This window comes from Cotesia glomerata, linkage group LG6 (genome assembly GCF_020080835.1).
Source record: "Cotesia glomerata isolate CgM1 linkage group LG6, MPM_Cglom_v2.3, whole genome shotgun sequence".
Taxonomy (NCBI): Eukaryota; Metazoa; Arthropoda; class Insecta; order Hymenoptera; family Braconidae; genus Cotesia; species Cotesia glomerata.
The window spans coordinates 3264827-3283811 of NC_058163.1; the positions used below are offsets into that span (position 1 = coordinate 3264827).

At 24.8% G+C, this 18985-nt stretch overlaps 1 protein-coding gene across 2 annotated transcripts in view; it reads right to left on the reverse strand.

Moving 5' to 3' along the window:
- The window catches only part of LOC123268184 (phospholipid-transporting ATPase ID), a 60329-nt gene that overhangs the window by 34510 nt on the left and 6834 nt on the right, over window positions 1-18985 (reverse strand). Inside the window, exons 1-2 of one of the 2 annotated variants that reach the window (XM_044733097.1) lie at window positions 11565-12103; window positions 638-1194 (exon numbers count right to left, since the gene is read on the reverse strand). In XM_044733097.1, coding sequence (XP_044589032.1) covers window positions 638-674 — 37 coding nt within the window. In that variant the 5' untranslated portion in view covers window positions 675-1194; window positions 11565-12103. Of the gene's footprint in view, window positions 1-637; window positions 1195-11564; window positions 12104-18985 lie in introns of those variants that run through there. The other variant, XM_044733098.1, reaches the window with a different exon arrangement.

The window sequence follows — 18985 nt, forward strand, 5'->3', positions numbered from 1 at the left end:
TTCGTCTTTTAAGTACGTATAACCTTTCAAACGTCATAATTTCCAAATTTTCTTTTAGACCTTTCCAAATATCTTATTTTTCTAACTTTCAGCGTAAAATTTTGAAGCTATCTTATCTCTCAACATTATTATACCTCTCAAAATAATCTAAAAATTTTTCATATCATTTTTTTCAAAGATTTACCATCTTAAAACCTAAAATATCCATAAATCCATCTTCTCGACTTTCTTTCAGAAATCATAATCCAAAAATACAAGCTTAATTTATTGATTTGCTCAAAAATATTTGTTACCACTTGATCTTCATTGTTTGAACAATGGCATAAGATGTTATTAATAAAAAATTATCTAATGATTGCTTCACAAAATTCAGATTACAAAGCAGCCTCTAATTTCTTCATTTTCGTCGTTTTTCACAAATCTTAAAAGAAATTGCTAATAAAATTATTTTCGAGTCAAAAATCATATTCTTCTTTTGTAAAAACCTATCAAGAAGACTATTGGCTGCAAAAAAGGCAGAATTAAACAAAGAAGAAATGATTAAAATTTTTAATTGAAGTAAAATTGATCCTTGAAAAAATGATCGAGTATTAGAATAATGTTTATTAAGTAATAGATAAAAAAAAATATAACTGACCTTGGTTGGCGGAACCAGCAGCTGTATTTCGAGACATGATTCAAGCTTACGTTGTTTTCTTCTGTGCTTCGGAATAACCGGACGGATTATAAATATATAGTAGTAATAATAGTAATGTACACAAATGCAAAATAGTCTGTTGTTTTTGGAAGTATTTGAATAATAATGATGCATCAATATTAATAAACCCGAGTCCACCACCGCCAGCGGTGTCGTCGGACTCTGGTCCTCGGTAAAAAATATTTAGGCACTTGGTTGGTTTTCTTTTAAACAGTAATCTTAACCTAGCAAAAAGACTTTTTTTGCAGATTAACGCGAACTCTAATTTTAGTTTTGAAGTTGCTCCTGCAGGCGGCGCTGACGTCAAGTCGGATACTCCGCTGTGGAAAGTGGCATCTGTTTTCTTTGATATGGGCACGTGGGGCTCGGCGTCCATGTGGGGTCACTTATGGTCACCGGCGCCCTCCACAAGTTGTCGCACTTGCACGACGCCACGGCCGATTTATTTAAGGATTTTCCTGGTGGTTGTCAACCCGATTTCACCCGCTAACTTGTCACTGTAATCAGAAAAAATGAGTTGCTCGTTTTTATTCTTGATATTGATTTTTTTTGTTATACACGGAAAGAAAATTGAAGGAGTTTTTACTATTTTACTATTGTAATTTTTACTAAATAAAATAGTAACGGTGGACTATACTTCTCATTTAGTAATTTTTACGATCTACTATTGTAAATTTTATCCAACAAATAAGACTAGCAAGAGTCTTAAAAAGTCGAATACAATAGAGCAAATTCTACAATATGTGTTTGTGAACTTTACAATTCAACTATTGTAAAAATTCACAGTTGGTTTTTTTTAAAGAAATATTAGGGAAGGAGAGAGATAGGAGGTTGGACTAATTGGTACCTGTACAGTAATCGAAAAAAGAAACCGACATTTTCGTGCTATCTGGGAATCGAACCCAGAACTCGGTGTTGGCAGCCAGAGGCTCTCCCTCTACGCTATCCGAGGTAAACTAAGACCCATATCCTTTAACATTTACATAAAAGAGTCTAGCGCTATGCACGGCTATCACTCACACTAATTGAGAAACATTCCAATTCAACTATTGTAAAATTTGCTATAGTTCTATTGGAAAGATACAGAGGCAGCACTGGAAATTTTCATCTCTTACTTTTTACAATAGTAATATCGTATTTTTTCATGAATAAATAGTATTTTTTCTTCTAAAATATTTGACAATTAATAGTAATAAAAGTATAGTCCAGCTTTACAATAGTTGTATCGTAAATTTTCTCAGAAATTTTTTCCCGTGTAAATAATTATTAAATTATTATTTGGATAAATTTGAAATTATAACTAATGACGCATGTGGGAAGAATATAAAAATTTCTTCTCTTAATTTTGGTGATCTAGAAACAAGAGTTTTTTTTTCTTTGGTTGATAAGTAATCTTTCGTAGGTATGGAAGATTTTTTAAAAATAAAATTGTGAATTTAAAAGGCGGGAAAGATTTATTTATTTAAAAGAAGATGATGTTTTTTTTATTATTTTGCTTGGTTTTAATTAGATTTTTTTGGTAACGATTGATTCTAGAAAAAAATTTTTGAGAAATTTTTAACAAAATTAAATAAGTTTGGATGAATTAAAAATAAGGAAGTGATTGAGAAAATTTCTTTTATTGTAAAAAAAGCGTGTTTGATTAAATTTATGTAAATATTTTATTGGTAGAAATTTTTAAAAGTAGTTATTAAAAAAATATTTAAAAAAACCCACGATTTTTTACAATAAAATTAATTTTTTGTTAATCACTATGTTCTTATTTAAAACTTATTCAAAATTATTTTTTAGTTTTTAGTTTGGTTTGCTATTAAACCGTATTTTTAACTTTTTTAAACTGTAATTTATTTCCAAGTTTTTTTTAGTATAATTAAAAACCAAAAGCGTTAGATTGTAATATTTAACTTAATTAAAAGAAGATAAATATTTACTGTAATTTTATGAAAGGTGTATGTTTAATCTGTTAAATTAGTCACTTTTTTATCCTGATGATCCTGGTGAGGACTCTAGAATAAAGTTATCAAAGTATTGTATTGTAATCGATCTTGATGCGTTTGCAAATTTAAACATTAATCAGACGTCTTAAATTCGGTAAAAATAACGTCGAAAGATTTAATTAAATAAATACATAGTTAGACTGATTAAAAAATAAAGTTGATTAAAGGGAAAAAATGTTGAACCAAAAAAACTAACTTTTAAAAGTTTGATTATCTTGAATAAAAAATAAAAATTATTTAATCAAGTAAAATTAATTAAGCTATTTTTTGTTAAAGAATTTTTCTGGTTGATTCAAGGCAAATTCTTATGAATTACTTTATTGGTTTAAAATTTTTTCTCTTTATGATCTATTTTTTTATTATGACCATGAAATTAACACTTGATAATTATCAGGATTTTTTTAACAAATAAATTATGATAGAAAAAAATTTAACGTATAAAAACTATAAATGCATTTTTTTAAAAACAATTTTCTACAACTGAATAATTTTTTTTATAAAATTCAAAAATGGTCGACTGTACACTGCTATAAGGATTTATTAACTATTAATAATTTAATTTATTTGAAGCCAATTATTGAATTTATTAAATTTTAATAAATATTTTTTAACATTCAATAAATATTTATTTGGGAGGAGAGTAGATTTATTAATAGTTAATAAGTATTTATTAATAGTTAACAAATATTTATTAACAGTTAATAAATATTTTGGTGAGTGAATTTGTTTCGCTTGCAATATCATATGATATCAAGATTGCTTATAGACAAAAATCATCTTTATAAATTATTTGCATTAATTATATTACATTATAATAACGTTTATTGTAAAATACCAAATTCTATCACAGCTCATAATTATCTTTTATATTTTTAAATATTAAAAAGATTAATTTATTTAGTGAATTGAATTATTATCATGTATTCCAGCTATAGGCTTATAAAAAGTGTCAAAAGAAAATTGCTATTTTTGCTTTTTATTTTAAATAAATATTTGTTAACAGTTAACAAATATTCATTAACCATTAATAAATATTTATTAACAGTTAATAAATTGTACTTAATAAATTACTTATTAACTGTTAATAAATATTTGTTAACTGTTAACAAGTATTTATTCACATCTAATAAATCGTATTTAATAAATAATCCATAAACTGTTAATTTTTGGGTCATAATTAGCAATAAAATGAATAATAAATTAAAATTTCTGACTCTTCAAGACTTAAGTATTGATTTCTAAAAGGTAAAAAAAATTAATGACTGAGTAATGAGCAAAAGAAACCGAAAGTTTATCAATACTCAAAGCGACTGCTGATGAAAGACGTTAGTAAAATAGTTATTATTAACTTTAAATAGTATATAATTAAATTCCAGCAATAGCAAGTAATATAAGCATTAATATCAATAAAAAGCGAGGAAGAAAGCGATACTGCAGATATGTAGAGAGTATATCGTAATGTACAGAGGGTTAATAGATTAAAAAGCAAGTGAGACAGTTGGACAATAAGTATCAATAAATATTACATATAAAAAGTATAAATCACCAAGGACGACTATAGTCTTTGGGCGAAATATAAGGGAGCAAATGACAGTAGATCACGTGAGCTTGTGGTCGATCAAGAAATAAATGTTAGAAAGAGAAAATATTCTACCGCTACACTTTGGCTTTTTTATTATTATAAATTCAACAATTCACAATCTGGCCTCAAAACTTTTACTTTTTTCATATATTTTATTATTACAAGCTCATTATTATTCTTATTATAAATAGACATATACATCACTGGCAAAAAGTTTAAGACCTTGGGTGATTCAATAATGTCGCTGTGGAATATTCTCGATTTTTAAAGGGCGCGATAATTTAGGTTTTTTTTGTTATAAGGTAAAAGCCCCAATATATGATCATATACTGGTACATGATCATATATTGGGGCTTTTACCTTAATTATTGAAATAATCTGTCCGGGATTCGAACTACGGATCTTCGAAGCGCTCAAAGCTAAAGTTCGTTGATTTGAGAGGAAAAATAGGAGTTAAGAAATTTTTATTGAGAATTTTTAATGAAATTTTATTGAGGAGATTTTATTTTCTTTGAGAATTTTTTTTTTAGTGGAGACTTGAAATATTTAAATGAAAATTTCTGTTTTTTTAAGTTTAAATATTTGTTTGGAAATAATAATAATTTTTCTTAAAGTTTTTATTTAAGATCCTTAAAAATGAAACAAGGAATTTTTTTAAATTAAATTATTGTTAGTATTATTGAATTCCGGGATTATAACACAAATAATAATAAACTAGCAACATTGCAGTCACTATGTGATTTCCCTGAGTTGTGAATTGTAAATAAATAAAATTTTGCTTTATTAAATAATGAATTTTGTTAAATTGCACTGCACGTTCTTAAATATTGACGTTATTAAAGATATAAGCTCATTACGATGTTATACTCATCAAGAGCTTTCATTTGAGTACCCACATGCATTTTTATATATTTTTCCTATATACATATATATATAATATATATTTTAAAGATATAAGCTCATTACGATGTTATACTCATCAAGAGCTTTCATTTGAGTACCCACATGCATTTTTATATATTTTTCCTATATACATATATATATAATATATACAAATATATCAAATATATGAAAAATTTATGTGGGTACTCAAATGAAAGGTCTCGATGAGTGTAAAATCAAGATGAGCTTATATCTTTAAAAATATTAATAGTTGACAAGATACAAGGTCATTTCTTAACTATGGATATTTTTAAAGATGTAAGCTCATTCTGATGTTGCACTCATCAAGAGCTTTCATTTGAGTACCCACATGCAATTTTGATATATTTTTTATATATACATAAATATAATATATATAAATATATAAAATATATGAAAAATTGATGTGGGTACTTAAATGAAAGGTCTTGAAGAATGTAACATCAGGATGAGTTTATATCTAAAAATGTCAATAGTTCACAGAAGATACAAGGTCATTTCTTAATTATTGACATTTTTTGAGATACAAACTCATTTCGATGTTACACTCATCGAGACCTTTCATTTAAGTACCCACAAGGCAATTTTTATATATTTTTTATATATTTTATATATTTATATATATAAATATATAAAATATATGAAAAATTCATGTGGGTACTCAAATGAAAGGTTTCAATGAGTGTAACATCGGGATGAGCTTATATCTTTAAAAATGTCAATATTTCACAAGATACTAGGTCATTTCTTATTTGTGCATCTAGAGATAGAGCATTTTCGAATGCAGCCTAAATACTTATCATCATAAATTGACTATCGGTGAGAATGAAATGAAACCTTGGAAAGGCACAAATTCAAGTCAAGACCTTTCCAACGATACTGGCCACAAAATTTCGCTTATTCTCTTAATAATATAAGTTAATTTTCTAAAGAAAAATTAAAAAAACATTTTTTCTAATTAAAAAAAAAAAATTATATTGTTAAAAAATATTAAAAACTGAAACTTCAGCCACAACTTGCACTTAAAACTTTAGAAAACTACGGACAAATTCTGTAACTTTATTTTAAATCCAAAACTTAGGCGAAAGGAAGAAATAAGCCAAAAATTTATAAGGATCTTTTTTTTTAGGAAATAAAATTCTCCATAATAAATTTCTTTCGAAATTTCATTTTTATCTTCAATATTTTAGCCAAAATTAGCATTTTAAACTTTTGAAAACTACGGACAAATTCTATAACTTCGTTTTCTGACTTTAAACTCAAATTTTGAAGAAATGATAATAGATAGGACAAAATCTATAAGGACCTTTTTTTTAGAAATAAAATTCTCTATAAAAAAGATCTGATATGATTTTTTTCATATTTTCAATATTTGACCCTAAATTTTGAATTATAACTTTAAAAGTAAAAATTTTAATAGTTTTTTATTTATCATCAATGTTTTTAAAAAATATAATAATAAAATTAATACAAATTAATTGATAACCTTGCAAAAAAGAAAAATCAGAAATACCAAACATGACCTTGATGTCAAAACTGAAATAAAAAAATGATATTCTAAATTGAAAATAATGCGCTCATATCTATTTTAAGTACTAATCATAAACATTTTACTGGACACATTAAATTCTTCCGAGAATCGTATATTTACATTTAGAGCAAATATAGATATGAAAAAGTATGTAAACACAACAATATACATATATACACACGTCTTTATGTAATTTACGTTTATTTGCAAAACCATTTAATTTTTGCAACAAAGACTCAGAGACGAAACTGCCGTGACGAAACAGCGCATGTAATATCTTCAGAAGAAATATTATATCAAGCAATAATATAAAAATATAACAAACAATTAAAAAAGTACCTGCAAATTGTAAAAAAATGGATAAAATATAATTGTAATAGTGAATTTCTTTTTTAGTAGGTTTTTAGGTCAGACGAAATTTTACAAGACACGGACTACAGTTACAGAGCTAAAAGTTAAGTACATGTGCACTCAAAACTAATCGGATGGTTGTGAAATTTATCGTAGTATTCACTCTCTCTCTTTTTTATATTTCTTTCTCCGTCCCGGCGTTATATTTATATATATAAAATTGGAGGTGTGTGTCCCGATATTTCACTTTGCAGGAAAAACTACGCATCGCAGACGAATAGTGTTTGTATGTGGCAATAGGTACAAGGTTCCCATCGTGCACTATGGTGATTGCAAGTTGATAATTATAAGGGTGTAAAAGATACGGGGGTTGAAAGATGTTAACTTTAAAAATGTGAGACTACCATTGGTCTAAAATGGTCTAGATTGTTCTAGAAATTTCTGGAATGATCTAGAAAGCTTTAATATGTATACCAATGTTCGAATCGGTCGAGAATGTTCTAGAAAATTTTAGAATGATCTCGAAATTTCTAGAAAGATTTGTTCAAATCTAAAATCTACGTTTGGATACTGATTGACTGAGAATGGTCTAGAAAATTTTAGAATGATATAGGAAGTTCTGAAATCTACGTTTGGATACTGATTGACTGAGAATGGTCTAGAAAATTTTAGAATGATATAGGAAGTTCTGAAATCTACGTTTAGATTCTGATCGAATGAGAATGTTCTAGAAAATTCTAAAATGATCTAAAAAATTCTAGAATGATCCAGAAATTTCTAGAATGATCTGGGAAGATCTAAAGTCGACGTTTAGATTCTGATTGAATGAGAATGTTTTAGAAAATTCTCGAATGATCCAGGAATGTCTAGAATGATCTAAAAAGATCTGATAAGATCTAAAATCTACGTTTAGATTTCTGATAAAATGAGAATATTCTAGAAAATTCTAAAATAATATGGGAAGTTCTAAAATCTACGTTTAGATTTTGATCAAATGGAAATGTTCTAGAAAATTTTTCGGATGTTCCAGAAATATCTAGAATGATCTGGGAAGTTCTAGAATGATATGGGGAGTTCTAAGATCTACGTTTAAATTCTGATCAAATGAGAATGTTCTAGAAAATTCTAAAATGATCTAGAAATTTCTTGAATGATCTGGAAAGTTATAAAATCTACGTTTGGATTCTGATCGAATGAGATTGTTTTATAAAATTCTCGAATGATCCAGGAATGTCTAGAATGATCTAAAAAGATCTGATAAGATCTAAAATCTACGTTTAGATTTCTGATCAAATGAGAATATTCTAGAAAATTCTAAAATAATATGGGAAGTTCTAAAATTTACGTTTAGATTTTGATCGAATGGAAATGTTCTAGAAAATTCTAGAATGATCGGAAAGTTCTAAAATCTACGCTTAGATTTTGATCGAATGAGTATGTTCTAGAAAATTCTAGAATGATCTAGGAAGTTCTAGAATGATATAGGAAGTTGTAGAATATGATATAGGAAGATCTAAAATTTACGTTTAGACTCTGATCGAATGAGAATGTTCTAGAAAATTCTAGAATGATCCAGAAATTTCTAGAATGATCTGAGAAGTTCTAAAATCTATGTTTAGATTCTGATTGAATGAGAGTGATTTTGAAAATTTTACAATTATCTAGAGTAACTCCGAATAAATTGGAAAGCTTCAAAATGTCTGTCAATATTCTTATCGGTCGAAAATATGTCGGATTGTTTTAGAAACTTTTAGGACGTCATAAAAAAATTTAATATTAACAAATAACTGTTCTATTAAAAATAACCCTGCGAAGCGGGTGTTCACGGCTAGTTTTTTCATAATTTTTATTGATAAGCCGGCTAATTAATTTTAGGGTAGCATTTTATTTATAACTCATTTCCGTTTTGTAAGTTATATCATTTTTATTTCTGTTGCTTACGCTGTATTAGACATTTGAAATGTTTACCGGGAGATGTAATCAATCATGTTTTCTCTGAATGGATTATTGTGTTATGTATTATATATTATATGGTTTTATGAGTTAATAGCTAATCGTTAGTGGCTTGCGGTGGAGGTAAGGGGAGAAGTATATTATTATATTATCACCGGCGGTAGTTGAAAATCTATATTTTTATTTAAGACAACAATGAAATTGAAATTTTTTAATTATTGTAAGTCGTGACACTCTAATTATCCTTTTTAATCTGATTAATTGAAACGTTAATTTTATTTATTTCTTCTTAATTATTTTTTAGGTTAAGTCTAAAATAATTTATTGTTTTTTAGGTTAAATTCAAAATTATTTGTTTTTTTTTTTTTTTAATAATGATTAATTAAAACATTAATTTTTATTTAATTCTTCTTTCTTAATTATTTTTCAGTTAAATTCAAAATTATTTGTTTTTTTTTTTTTTTAATAATGATTAATTAAAACATTAATTTTTATTTAATTCTTCTTTCTTAATTATTTTCTAGGTTAAAAAATAATTTATTGTTTTTGAGGTTAAATTCAAAATAATTTGACTAATCTTATAATGAGAATATCTCGTAAAAAACGTAATAAATTCTTTTGATTTTTTTTACATTTAATTTTTTACGCCAAAATATAGGTCGCTGTAAAATTTTATTCATTTTTGACGGGTAGATTTAGAGGAATTGAAGAAGAAAGCTTAAATACGGCTCAATTTGTGAAGGCCATCTTGATAAATAGTGAGATTGATTATTAGTACTAAATAATGCCGCTAGGCGTTGTAAATTTGAATAATCAAAGCGCGGTTTAAATTTTTTGTAAAAATGAAGTAAATTTTTTACAAGAAAAATAAATTTCTTTTTTTTTTTTTTCAAAGAAAGAAATTTTGATAATAACTCTTTATGAATATTTTTTTGGTTTAATTTAACCCTAATATTGAATTATTTTGTTTTAATAATTATGAAAATGTTTTTTAAAAATTTTAATTGACTATTTAACAAAACAATTTGAAAATAATGAATAAAATAATTTGGTTTTTTTAATATTTAAAAAAAATGTATGAAAATTTTGGCGGCAAATTTGAAGTTTATTTTTGAGAAATTATGAATTTAATGAAAAAAAATGTATAAATACAATAATAGTAATAATAAATTTTGTAAATTGAAAACTTGTTTCTCATAATTTTGAATTTTCTATAAAATAAAGATCCAATAAGTTTAAAAAAATAATTTATGGTATCATAAGCGCGTTAACAAAATAAACAACTATTCTTCGCCGTAAAAATAAAAAAAATGGTGTAATATATATAATATATTTATATATTATATATATAAATTTAATTTTATATATATTTATATATTATATATATAAATTTATATATATAATTATATATTTATTATATATTTATAGATCAATTTTATATATTAAATATTTATATATTTTATATATATAATATATTACAAGTATACTTATAGTAATTGTTTAGTTTCAAGGTTTAGAACACTTAAACCCATTAGAATAATACATACATTTTTTTTCTTTAATTCTAACAATCACAATTTTTTTCTTATTATTAAAAAAATATCTTAAAAAGCACCTACGCTTTTTTACAATAAAATTAATTTTTTGTTAATCACTCTATTTTTATTTAAAACTTATTCAAAATTATTTTCTACTTTTTAGTTTGGTTTGCTATTAAACCGTATTTTTAACTTTTTTAAACTGTAATTTATTTCCAAGTTTTTTTAGTATGATTAAAAACCAAAAGCGTTAGATTGTAATATTTAACTTAAGTAAAAGAAGATAAATATTTACTGTAATTTTATGAAAGGTGTATGTTTGACCTGTTAAATTAGTCACTTTTTTATCCTGATGATCCTGGTGAGGACTCTAGAATAAAGTTATCAAAGTATTGTATTGCAATCGGTCCTTGATGCGTTTGCAAATTTAAAAATTAATCAGACGTCTTAAAGTCGGTAAAAATAACGTCGAAAGATTTAATTAAATAGATAGATAATTAGACTGATTAAAAAATAAAGTTGATTAAAGAGAAAAAATGTTGAACCAATAAAACTAATTTTTAAGAGTTTGATCATGAATAAAAAATAAAAATTCTTTAATCAAGTAAAATTAACTCAACTATTTTTTGTTATAGAATTTTTCTGGTTGATTCAAGGCAAATTCTAAAGAATTACTTTTTTGGTTCAAAATTTTTTCTCTTTATTATCTATTTTTTTACCATGACGAAATTAACATTTGATAATTATCAGATATTTTTTTAATAAAAATTAAATAAAGTGCGTGAGCTATTAGAGAAGAAAAAAAAATTAAATCAGAATAAAAACTTTGATTTCAATCACAAATTGCGCAACCGTCCTCGGAATCTTTAATTTCCAAACAAAAAATTCAAACAACCAACAATTAATCCTATACATAATTTCTTACCGGCTAAACAAGCACTCACATAATAACTAATAACTAATAAGCTAATAAGTAACAGTTAAAAAATCTTACCAATCATCATAAGTAATAATTAAGGAAAATCCTCGTGCAAATATTATTTAAAACCTTCACTGCTAACAACAAATAAACATCCTCCGCAATCACATGCGTAAAATGAAAAAACGGCCGCCATTTGTCACCGTTAAAATCTCTATTATAGTTCGTGCAATAAAAATATTTATAGTATAAAAATTGTTATTTTTTGCACTGAAAAAATTTATCCGCAATACAGAAAAAAATTTTTTTTTCGGAGTAATTTTATTCGAATTAAAGTGAAAATTATTCTTTAAATAAATTTAAAAAGTATTGTTAATGTAAATAAAGCACATGTATGTCATATGTCGAATCCACTTATATATAGATATAATAATTGTACATATGAATGAGTACTCTCAGCGACTCGTAATCATCTAAAACACGCCTGATCACGCAACCGCGACTATTATGTCAGTCAGTTACAATTAAATTCACAAACAAATTAATTCACCATTTAATAAATGAACACACTGTAATTTATCATTTTTTTTCTATTAATATTAATTAAAAAATGTATATTTTAGTAAACTTTTATACTTATTCTTCACAAGTTTTAGAAAAATTTTAATAATAACAAATATTATAATTATTAATGATATTTGTGAGGTAAAAATTAGTTTAAAAAGTACTTTATTGTAATTGTAATTTTTTGTGATAGTGAGGTCTGGCCGTAAGCTCACGCGGTAGACGACTGGCGACCACTAGCTATTTCCACTTATCCGTCAGCGCTTGTCCGTATTCTTTACTTATACTTGCGTGTTTCTAGTTTGTGTTTCATATTATTGTTGTTATTATAATATATGTCATATTTGATCGGTGTGGTATTAATAAGAGTGTGTTTGTGTTGGTAGTAAGTGTGTGTAGAGAGGTAAGATTATATATAAGGTGATATTATTGTGTTGGGTATGATGTAAGGTCTTTACTTGGAATTTGTACGAACGATTTTTAAAATTTTAAATTTCCCGCATTTTTATATTATTATTATTATTATTATTATTATTATTATTATTATTATTATTATCGCGGTTTTAAAATTAAGTAATAATAATAATAATAATAATAATAAATTTTTTTAAGTTTTGTTATTATAATTATAATTATAAGTTAAAAAATAATTTAAAAAAAAAAAAAATAGTTTTTTGCTTAACTTTTGACTGTAAAAGTTACAATTCAAAATTTTGAATCAAATATTGAAAATAAAAAAAAATTATATCAAATTTTTTTTATAGAGAATTTTATTTCCTGCAAAAAAGGTTCCTATAAATTTTGACCTCTCTTCCTTTTGCAAAAATTTTCAATATGAAGTCAGAAAATGAAGTCATAGAATTTTTCCGGATACGGAAAAAAGGAAACTCGAAAAATTACAATATATAATGTAACGTGGCGCTCCGTGATGAAAACTGGAAAAATTACAGTTTCAGATTGTAATTGTTACAAATTTTATAAGAATTACATTGTAGAATGTAATATTTACATTAAAAGTTCTGAAAATTAACATTCAAAGTTTGAATTTAGAAAAATGTTATTTCGAACTGAAATTTTTCTACACAGAAAAAAAAATGTTCTTCAATCAAGTATATAATTTTGAAGAACTTAACATTGTTGATTTGAGTAGAAAAATTCTTGATTTAAGGAAATTTTACTTGATTCAAAAATTTTTCGTCTTGATTCAAGACAATTATCCTCTTCAAAATTATATTCTTGGTTCAAAAATTTTTCTCTTGAATCAAGTTAATTTTTTTTTCAGTATAGTTTTGAATACGACGGGACACTTATTACTATTTATAATGTAATTTTTTGAATTCTCTTTTTTCCGTGATAGTTTTCAAAAGTTTCAAGTGCAAGTTGTGGCAAGTATTGAAAATATAAAAAAATTATCAGAGACATTTCTGATAGAGGATTCAATTTTTTATAAAAAATGTCCTCATCAATTTTAATGTATTTTTAATCCTTAAAATGGAATTTTGAAAATAGACTCAAATTTTTACCACCTAATATAACTATCAAAATTTTTGTTTATTATTATTATTATTTAATTCAAATTCAGAAAAAAACTATCTTCCTTTTTTAACGGAAATTACACATGTAATTAAAGAAATAATCAAGAAATTAGTCACCTATTTATTATTTCATCATTGCATGTCATAATTTCATCAAATTTTGATACATCAAATGCTAAAATTAAACAAAATCTAACTAAACTTTAAAATTCTTTCAATTTCTTCTTGAATTCAAGACATGGAATGATCTTTAAAAACAATTGCTAACAAATAAAGGAATGTATAAAATTGATATAAAACAATAAGTTTCAAAAAATGAAATATAAAAGTCCAATGATTAATATCGTGACATTATAAAAAATGTCATGAGTCTACTTCCTTATCGCACAACGACACGCTTCATGATCTAACCTTTTTTATATTCACATTCATATTCATATTCATTTTTTTTTTTTTTTTCATTTAACGCACATTATTAATATACATAATAAAATAATTTTCCTTATGAATTTCCTAATTATTCTCGCTATAAGTATTCACTGTTCACTTCAACAATGTAATATTATTCTTCAACAAAGTTGAAATAAATGAAGAAAAAAAACATAATTCATAGATAAGAGTTTATCACAATGAATTTTATTCTGATAATAATTTTACTATTTACATTGTAAACTAGCGAATGCCATTTATATTATATTTTTCAACTTCAATAATCTTCATTATTTGCACTTTTTAACAATTTCTGCATGGAATTTTTTTTCTGTCATAATTTATTTGTTGAAAACAATCCTGATAATTATCAAGTGTTAATTTCATGGTCATGATAAAAAAATAGATAATAAACAGAAAATATTTTGAACCAAAATAGTAATTCTTAAGAATTTGCCTTGAATCAACCAGAAAAATTCTTTAACAAAAAATAGTTGAGTTAATTTTACTTGATTGAAGAATTTTTATTTTTTATTCAAGATCATCAAACTCTTCAAAATTAGTTTTCTTGGTTCAACATTTTTTCTCTTTAATCAACTTTATTTATTAATCAGTCTAACTATGCATCTATTTAATTAAATCTTTCGACTTTATTTTTACCGACTTTAAGACGTCTGATTAATTTTTAAATTTGCAAACGCATCAAGGACCGATTACAATACAATACTTTGATAACTTTATTCTAGAGTCCTCATCAGGATCATCAGGATAAAAAAATGACTAATTTAACAGGTTAAACATACACCTTTCATAAAATTACAGTAAATATTTATCTTCTTTTAATTAATTTAAATATTACAATCTAACGCTTTTGGTTTTTAATTATACTAAAAAAACTTGGAAATAAATTACAGTTTAAAAAAGTTAAAAATACGGTTTAATAGCAAACCAAACTAAAAAGTAGAAAATAATTTTGAATAAGTTTTAAATAAAAACAGAGTGATTAACAAAAAATTAATTTTATTATAAAAAATCGTGGGTGCTTTTTAAGAAATTTTTTTAATAACTACTTTTAAAAATTTCTACTAATTAAATAATTACATAAATCTAATCAAACACGCTTTTTTTTACAATAAAAGAAATTTTCTCAATCACTCCCTTATTTTTAACTCATACAAACTTATTTAATTTTGTAATTTTAGTTATTAAATCCTATTTTTACTTTTCTTAAATAATAATTTATCTAGCGCTGTTTGAAAAAATACTGAAGAACCTTTAAATGTTCTGAAAGAAGAAAAATGGGATTTTCTTTAAAAAAATAATATAAAAGTAAAATTACAAAAAGTAACTTTGTAAAGCTTGCTTATTTTGAAGAACAACAAAAATTATAAAATACTTTCTGATTTAATTTACTTTTAAACTCTTTTTTTTACTATTCTTCGATAACAATTTTGAGAAATGACTGAATCAACAATGGGTGTGTTAACCGCACCTACTGATAGCAAAAATATTGCAAAAAGTCTAAGAGGAAACCTCGAATCTGAGGAATCAGAAGTGACGAGCTTCCTGGTAGCTTATCGAAAAAAAAAAACCGCAATTCATGCTTATGATCTGAATAAAAATATAAATTTCTTCTTGAAATTATAATAATAAAAATACTTAAAAGTAATTTATAAAATAAAGTAAACCTCACTAATTAATATTAGATATGTAAAATATAAAATTAAAAATTCTTGTCTAAAAATAAAGAAACTGAAACACGTCAAACGAAGATACCATTAGACATCGTTATCACGAAGACAATAACGTGATAGATTACCTCGGTTTCGACTTAAGCGTACATACCATCAACGAACGTTAAATGAAATTATATATAAATGATAGTTGATAGCCACTCCCCGGCCTATCCCTCATTAGAACTCACCCTCTGTCAGTTTTTTTATTTCTTCTATCATCAACTTCACTTTTACATTAGTCTTCCTTTCGGCCGCCTACTTTTACCGCCTGTTCTAATACTCTGTCCTAAAATATCCCAATTTTATTTTATTAACTCATCAACGTAATCGCCGCCAGATATTCTTAATCAACTGACTTGAATATAAATTGATAATTACCTGAGTAATCACTTTTACTTTTATTTTATAAGTTATTTTGTTGGGTCATTAGATGAAAATGGGTCGTTTTGGAAAAACGTCAACTTACTGGACTATTTTAATATCGTGGTCATAATTATTTAATTATTGTTAATTTACAATTAAAATTTATTTAAGTTCTATATTAAATTGATGAAAATTTATTTATTATAAGGTAAAAGCTCCAATTATTGACACTATTAGAAATAAAGTTATGATTTCATTTATTTTAAGCAATCAAATATCAATATTGTTGAATGTTGTTTGTGGTAATGTCTCAAATAATGTTTTTACTAATCAATTTCTTTTTTTAAAATGATAATCACTGATATTTACTAATTAATTTTAAATAATTAAATAGATTATCCGCATACACCAATTATTGACAGGTTAAAAAACTGATTGATCTAATTATTGACATACCTTAGCCCCAATTAATGATACCTATACTGCGCATGCGTCGAATCATCTGCTTAGATTAATTACAGAAGAATATAATTAAGAAAATTGTGTAAAAATCAGATTGATTCAGTTTTTTTTTGATAAATTTTGATCATTGACTTTTGAAACGTCAGTTTTATTAAAAAGTCCACAAATATCAACTTTAAAATAATATTGAAAAAATTCAACTATGGTAAAAGCCCCAATTATTGACACTATAAGGAGACAAAGTTATGATTTCATTTTTTTTAAGCAATCAGATATCAATATCGTTGAATGTTGTTTGTGGTAATGTCTCAAATAATGTTTTTACTAATCAATTTCTTTTTTTAAAATGATAATCACTGATATTTACTAATTAATTTTAAATAATTAAATAGATTATCCGCATACACCAATTATTGACAGGTTAAAAAACTGATTGATCTAATTATTGACATACCTTAGCCCCAATTAATGATACCTATACTGCGCATGCGTCGAATCATCTGCTTATTTTTATTTATCGAAATTAATTAATAAGTAATCAATATTATTAAAGTTTATTAATTAATAATAATTTTCATAAATGATTAATTACTTTTAAAAATATAAAAATTAATTTAAAAATAATTTATTGAATCAGAAGAGTTCAAACTCTTACAGTAAATTTTTTAGGTTGAAGTAAAAAAAAGGCGTCATAACGCTGTCGACTGGCTGTCAATATGAGATTCAACTTAAAAATTATCAACTAGTTATTGACACCCATTATTTAAATATTATAAAGGAAACAATTAATTTCGATTATTCAATTTTATAAATTTTTCATACATTGTTAATTAAAAAAAAAAAAGAGATCATATAATAAGATGAAGAAATTAATTTAAACGGCGTTTAAAAAAAATGCTTTTCTAATCAAAGTTGTTAAGAAAATAGACGCTTGTAAGCTGGTTTGATGAACTGGTGCTCTTTTTTTTTGTTAATAATTAATATTTAATATTTTGAATAGTAATTTTTTTCAATTTTTTAATTAATTAGAATTTAATAAAAATTTATATGATTGTTATTCTTATCACAGCTAATTAAATGTATTTAAAAATAATTTAGGGTGTCAATATTTCGACCGCTGTCAATAATTGAGCCTTTTCCCTTACTTTCAAAAAGATATGACTTGTAAAAAATGGCTGTATGTTCTGAAATATTGATCTTGCAAAAATTTTATTAATACCAAAATTTTTCTACAACATTTGTTCTAAAAAGTTTTTCTCTAATAATAACTTTGGAAACTACAGCCACACGGAAAAAATTAAACTGCAATAAATAACAGTCGATTTATAATAAGGAATGATCAACTGCCAAAAATTACCATTTCAAACAGTAAAATCGTGATTTAACTATTCACTTTATAATATTTACCATTTAAACGTTACAATTTACTCTTGACATGGAAGAAAATATTATTTCAAACAGTAATATTCGCTATGTAAATGTCTAAAATGTTAAAGTATAATAATTAAGAATTCAGACTTTGATATTTATCATTTCGTACCTAAAAAATGATCTTATGATATGTAAAAAGTATAAAATAAAGTTAGTAAATTTCTAATACAAGCAACGTCAATATTTACAAAGTAAAATGATAAATTTTAAACGCAACGCTAAAAATCAAACTCTAATTATTGACTTGCTTGGACTGGTAAAATGTATATTTTAAAAGTATAATTTTTACTGTTTCAAATGTTAAATTCTCCCAGAGCGAGACCCCTTTCTCTTTCATCTGAGTTCCCCTTATCTTCATAATATGGACTATATATTGAAATGGCAATTTTTACTGTTTGAAACTGTAATTTTTTAAGATGAAAGAGTCGTTATTTACTATAGTGACGGCTACTAATTACTTATTTTGGATATTAAATTATAAATTGTGGCTTTTATACTTTCTACATTAAGTTTTATAATATTTATATTACTGCCACCCCGATGTCCGCTTTACTGTTTGAAACTATAAAAATTAACCGGAATCCGAGTGAATATTACAGTTTACTTTTTTCCTTGCATTTCCAAAATTATACAATGTTTTTAATGCTATCTTATGACTTGCACATAAAATAATAATATCTTCGAAAATATTGATGCTTTAAAAATTTTCAATGATACCAAAATTGTTTAAAATTTATTTCTCTACAATTTTTACCTCAAAAAGTTTTCTCTAAAACTAATATTTCAAAAAATTACAACCATTCTTATAGTATACAATTTTTTCAAAAATCATATCGAAGCTAATTCTAAACATAACAACAAAATCCCACAATTCCATCTCAAACTGGTCTAATTTCCTACAATGACCCAAATGTATAGCACCGTTTAATTATGGAAGGCTTTATTCTAAAAGCTATTTACTCGCCGATGACAAAGA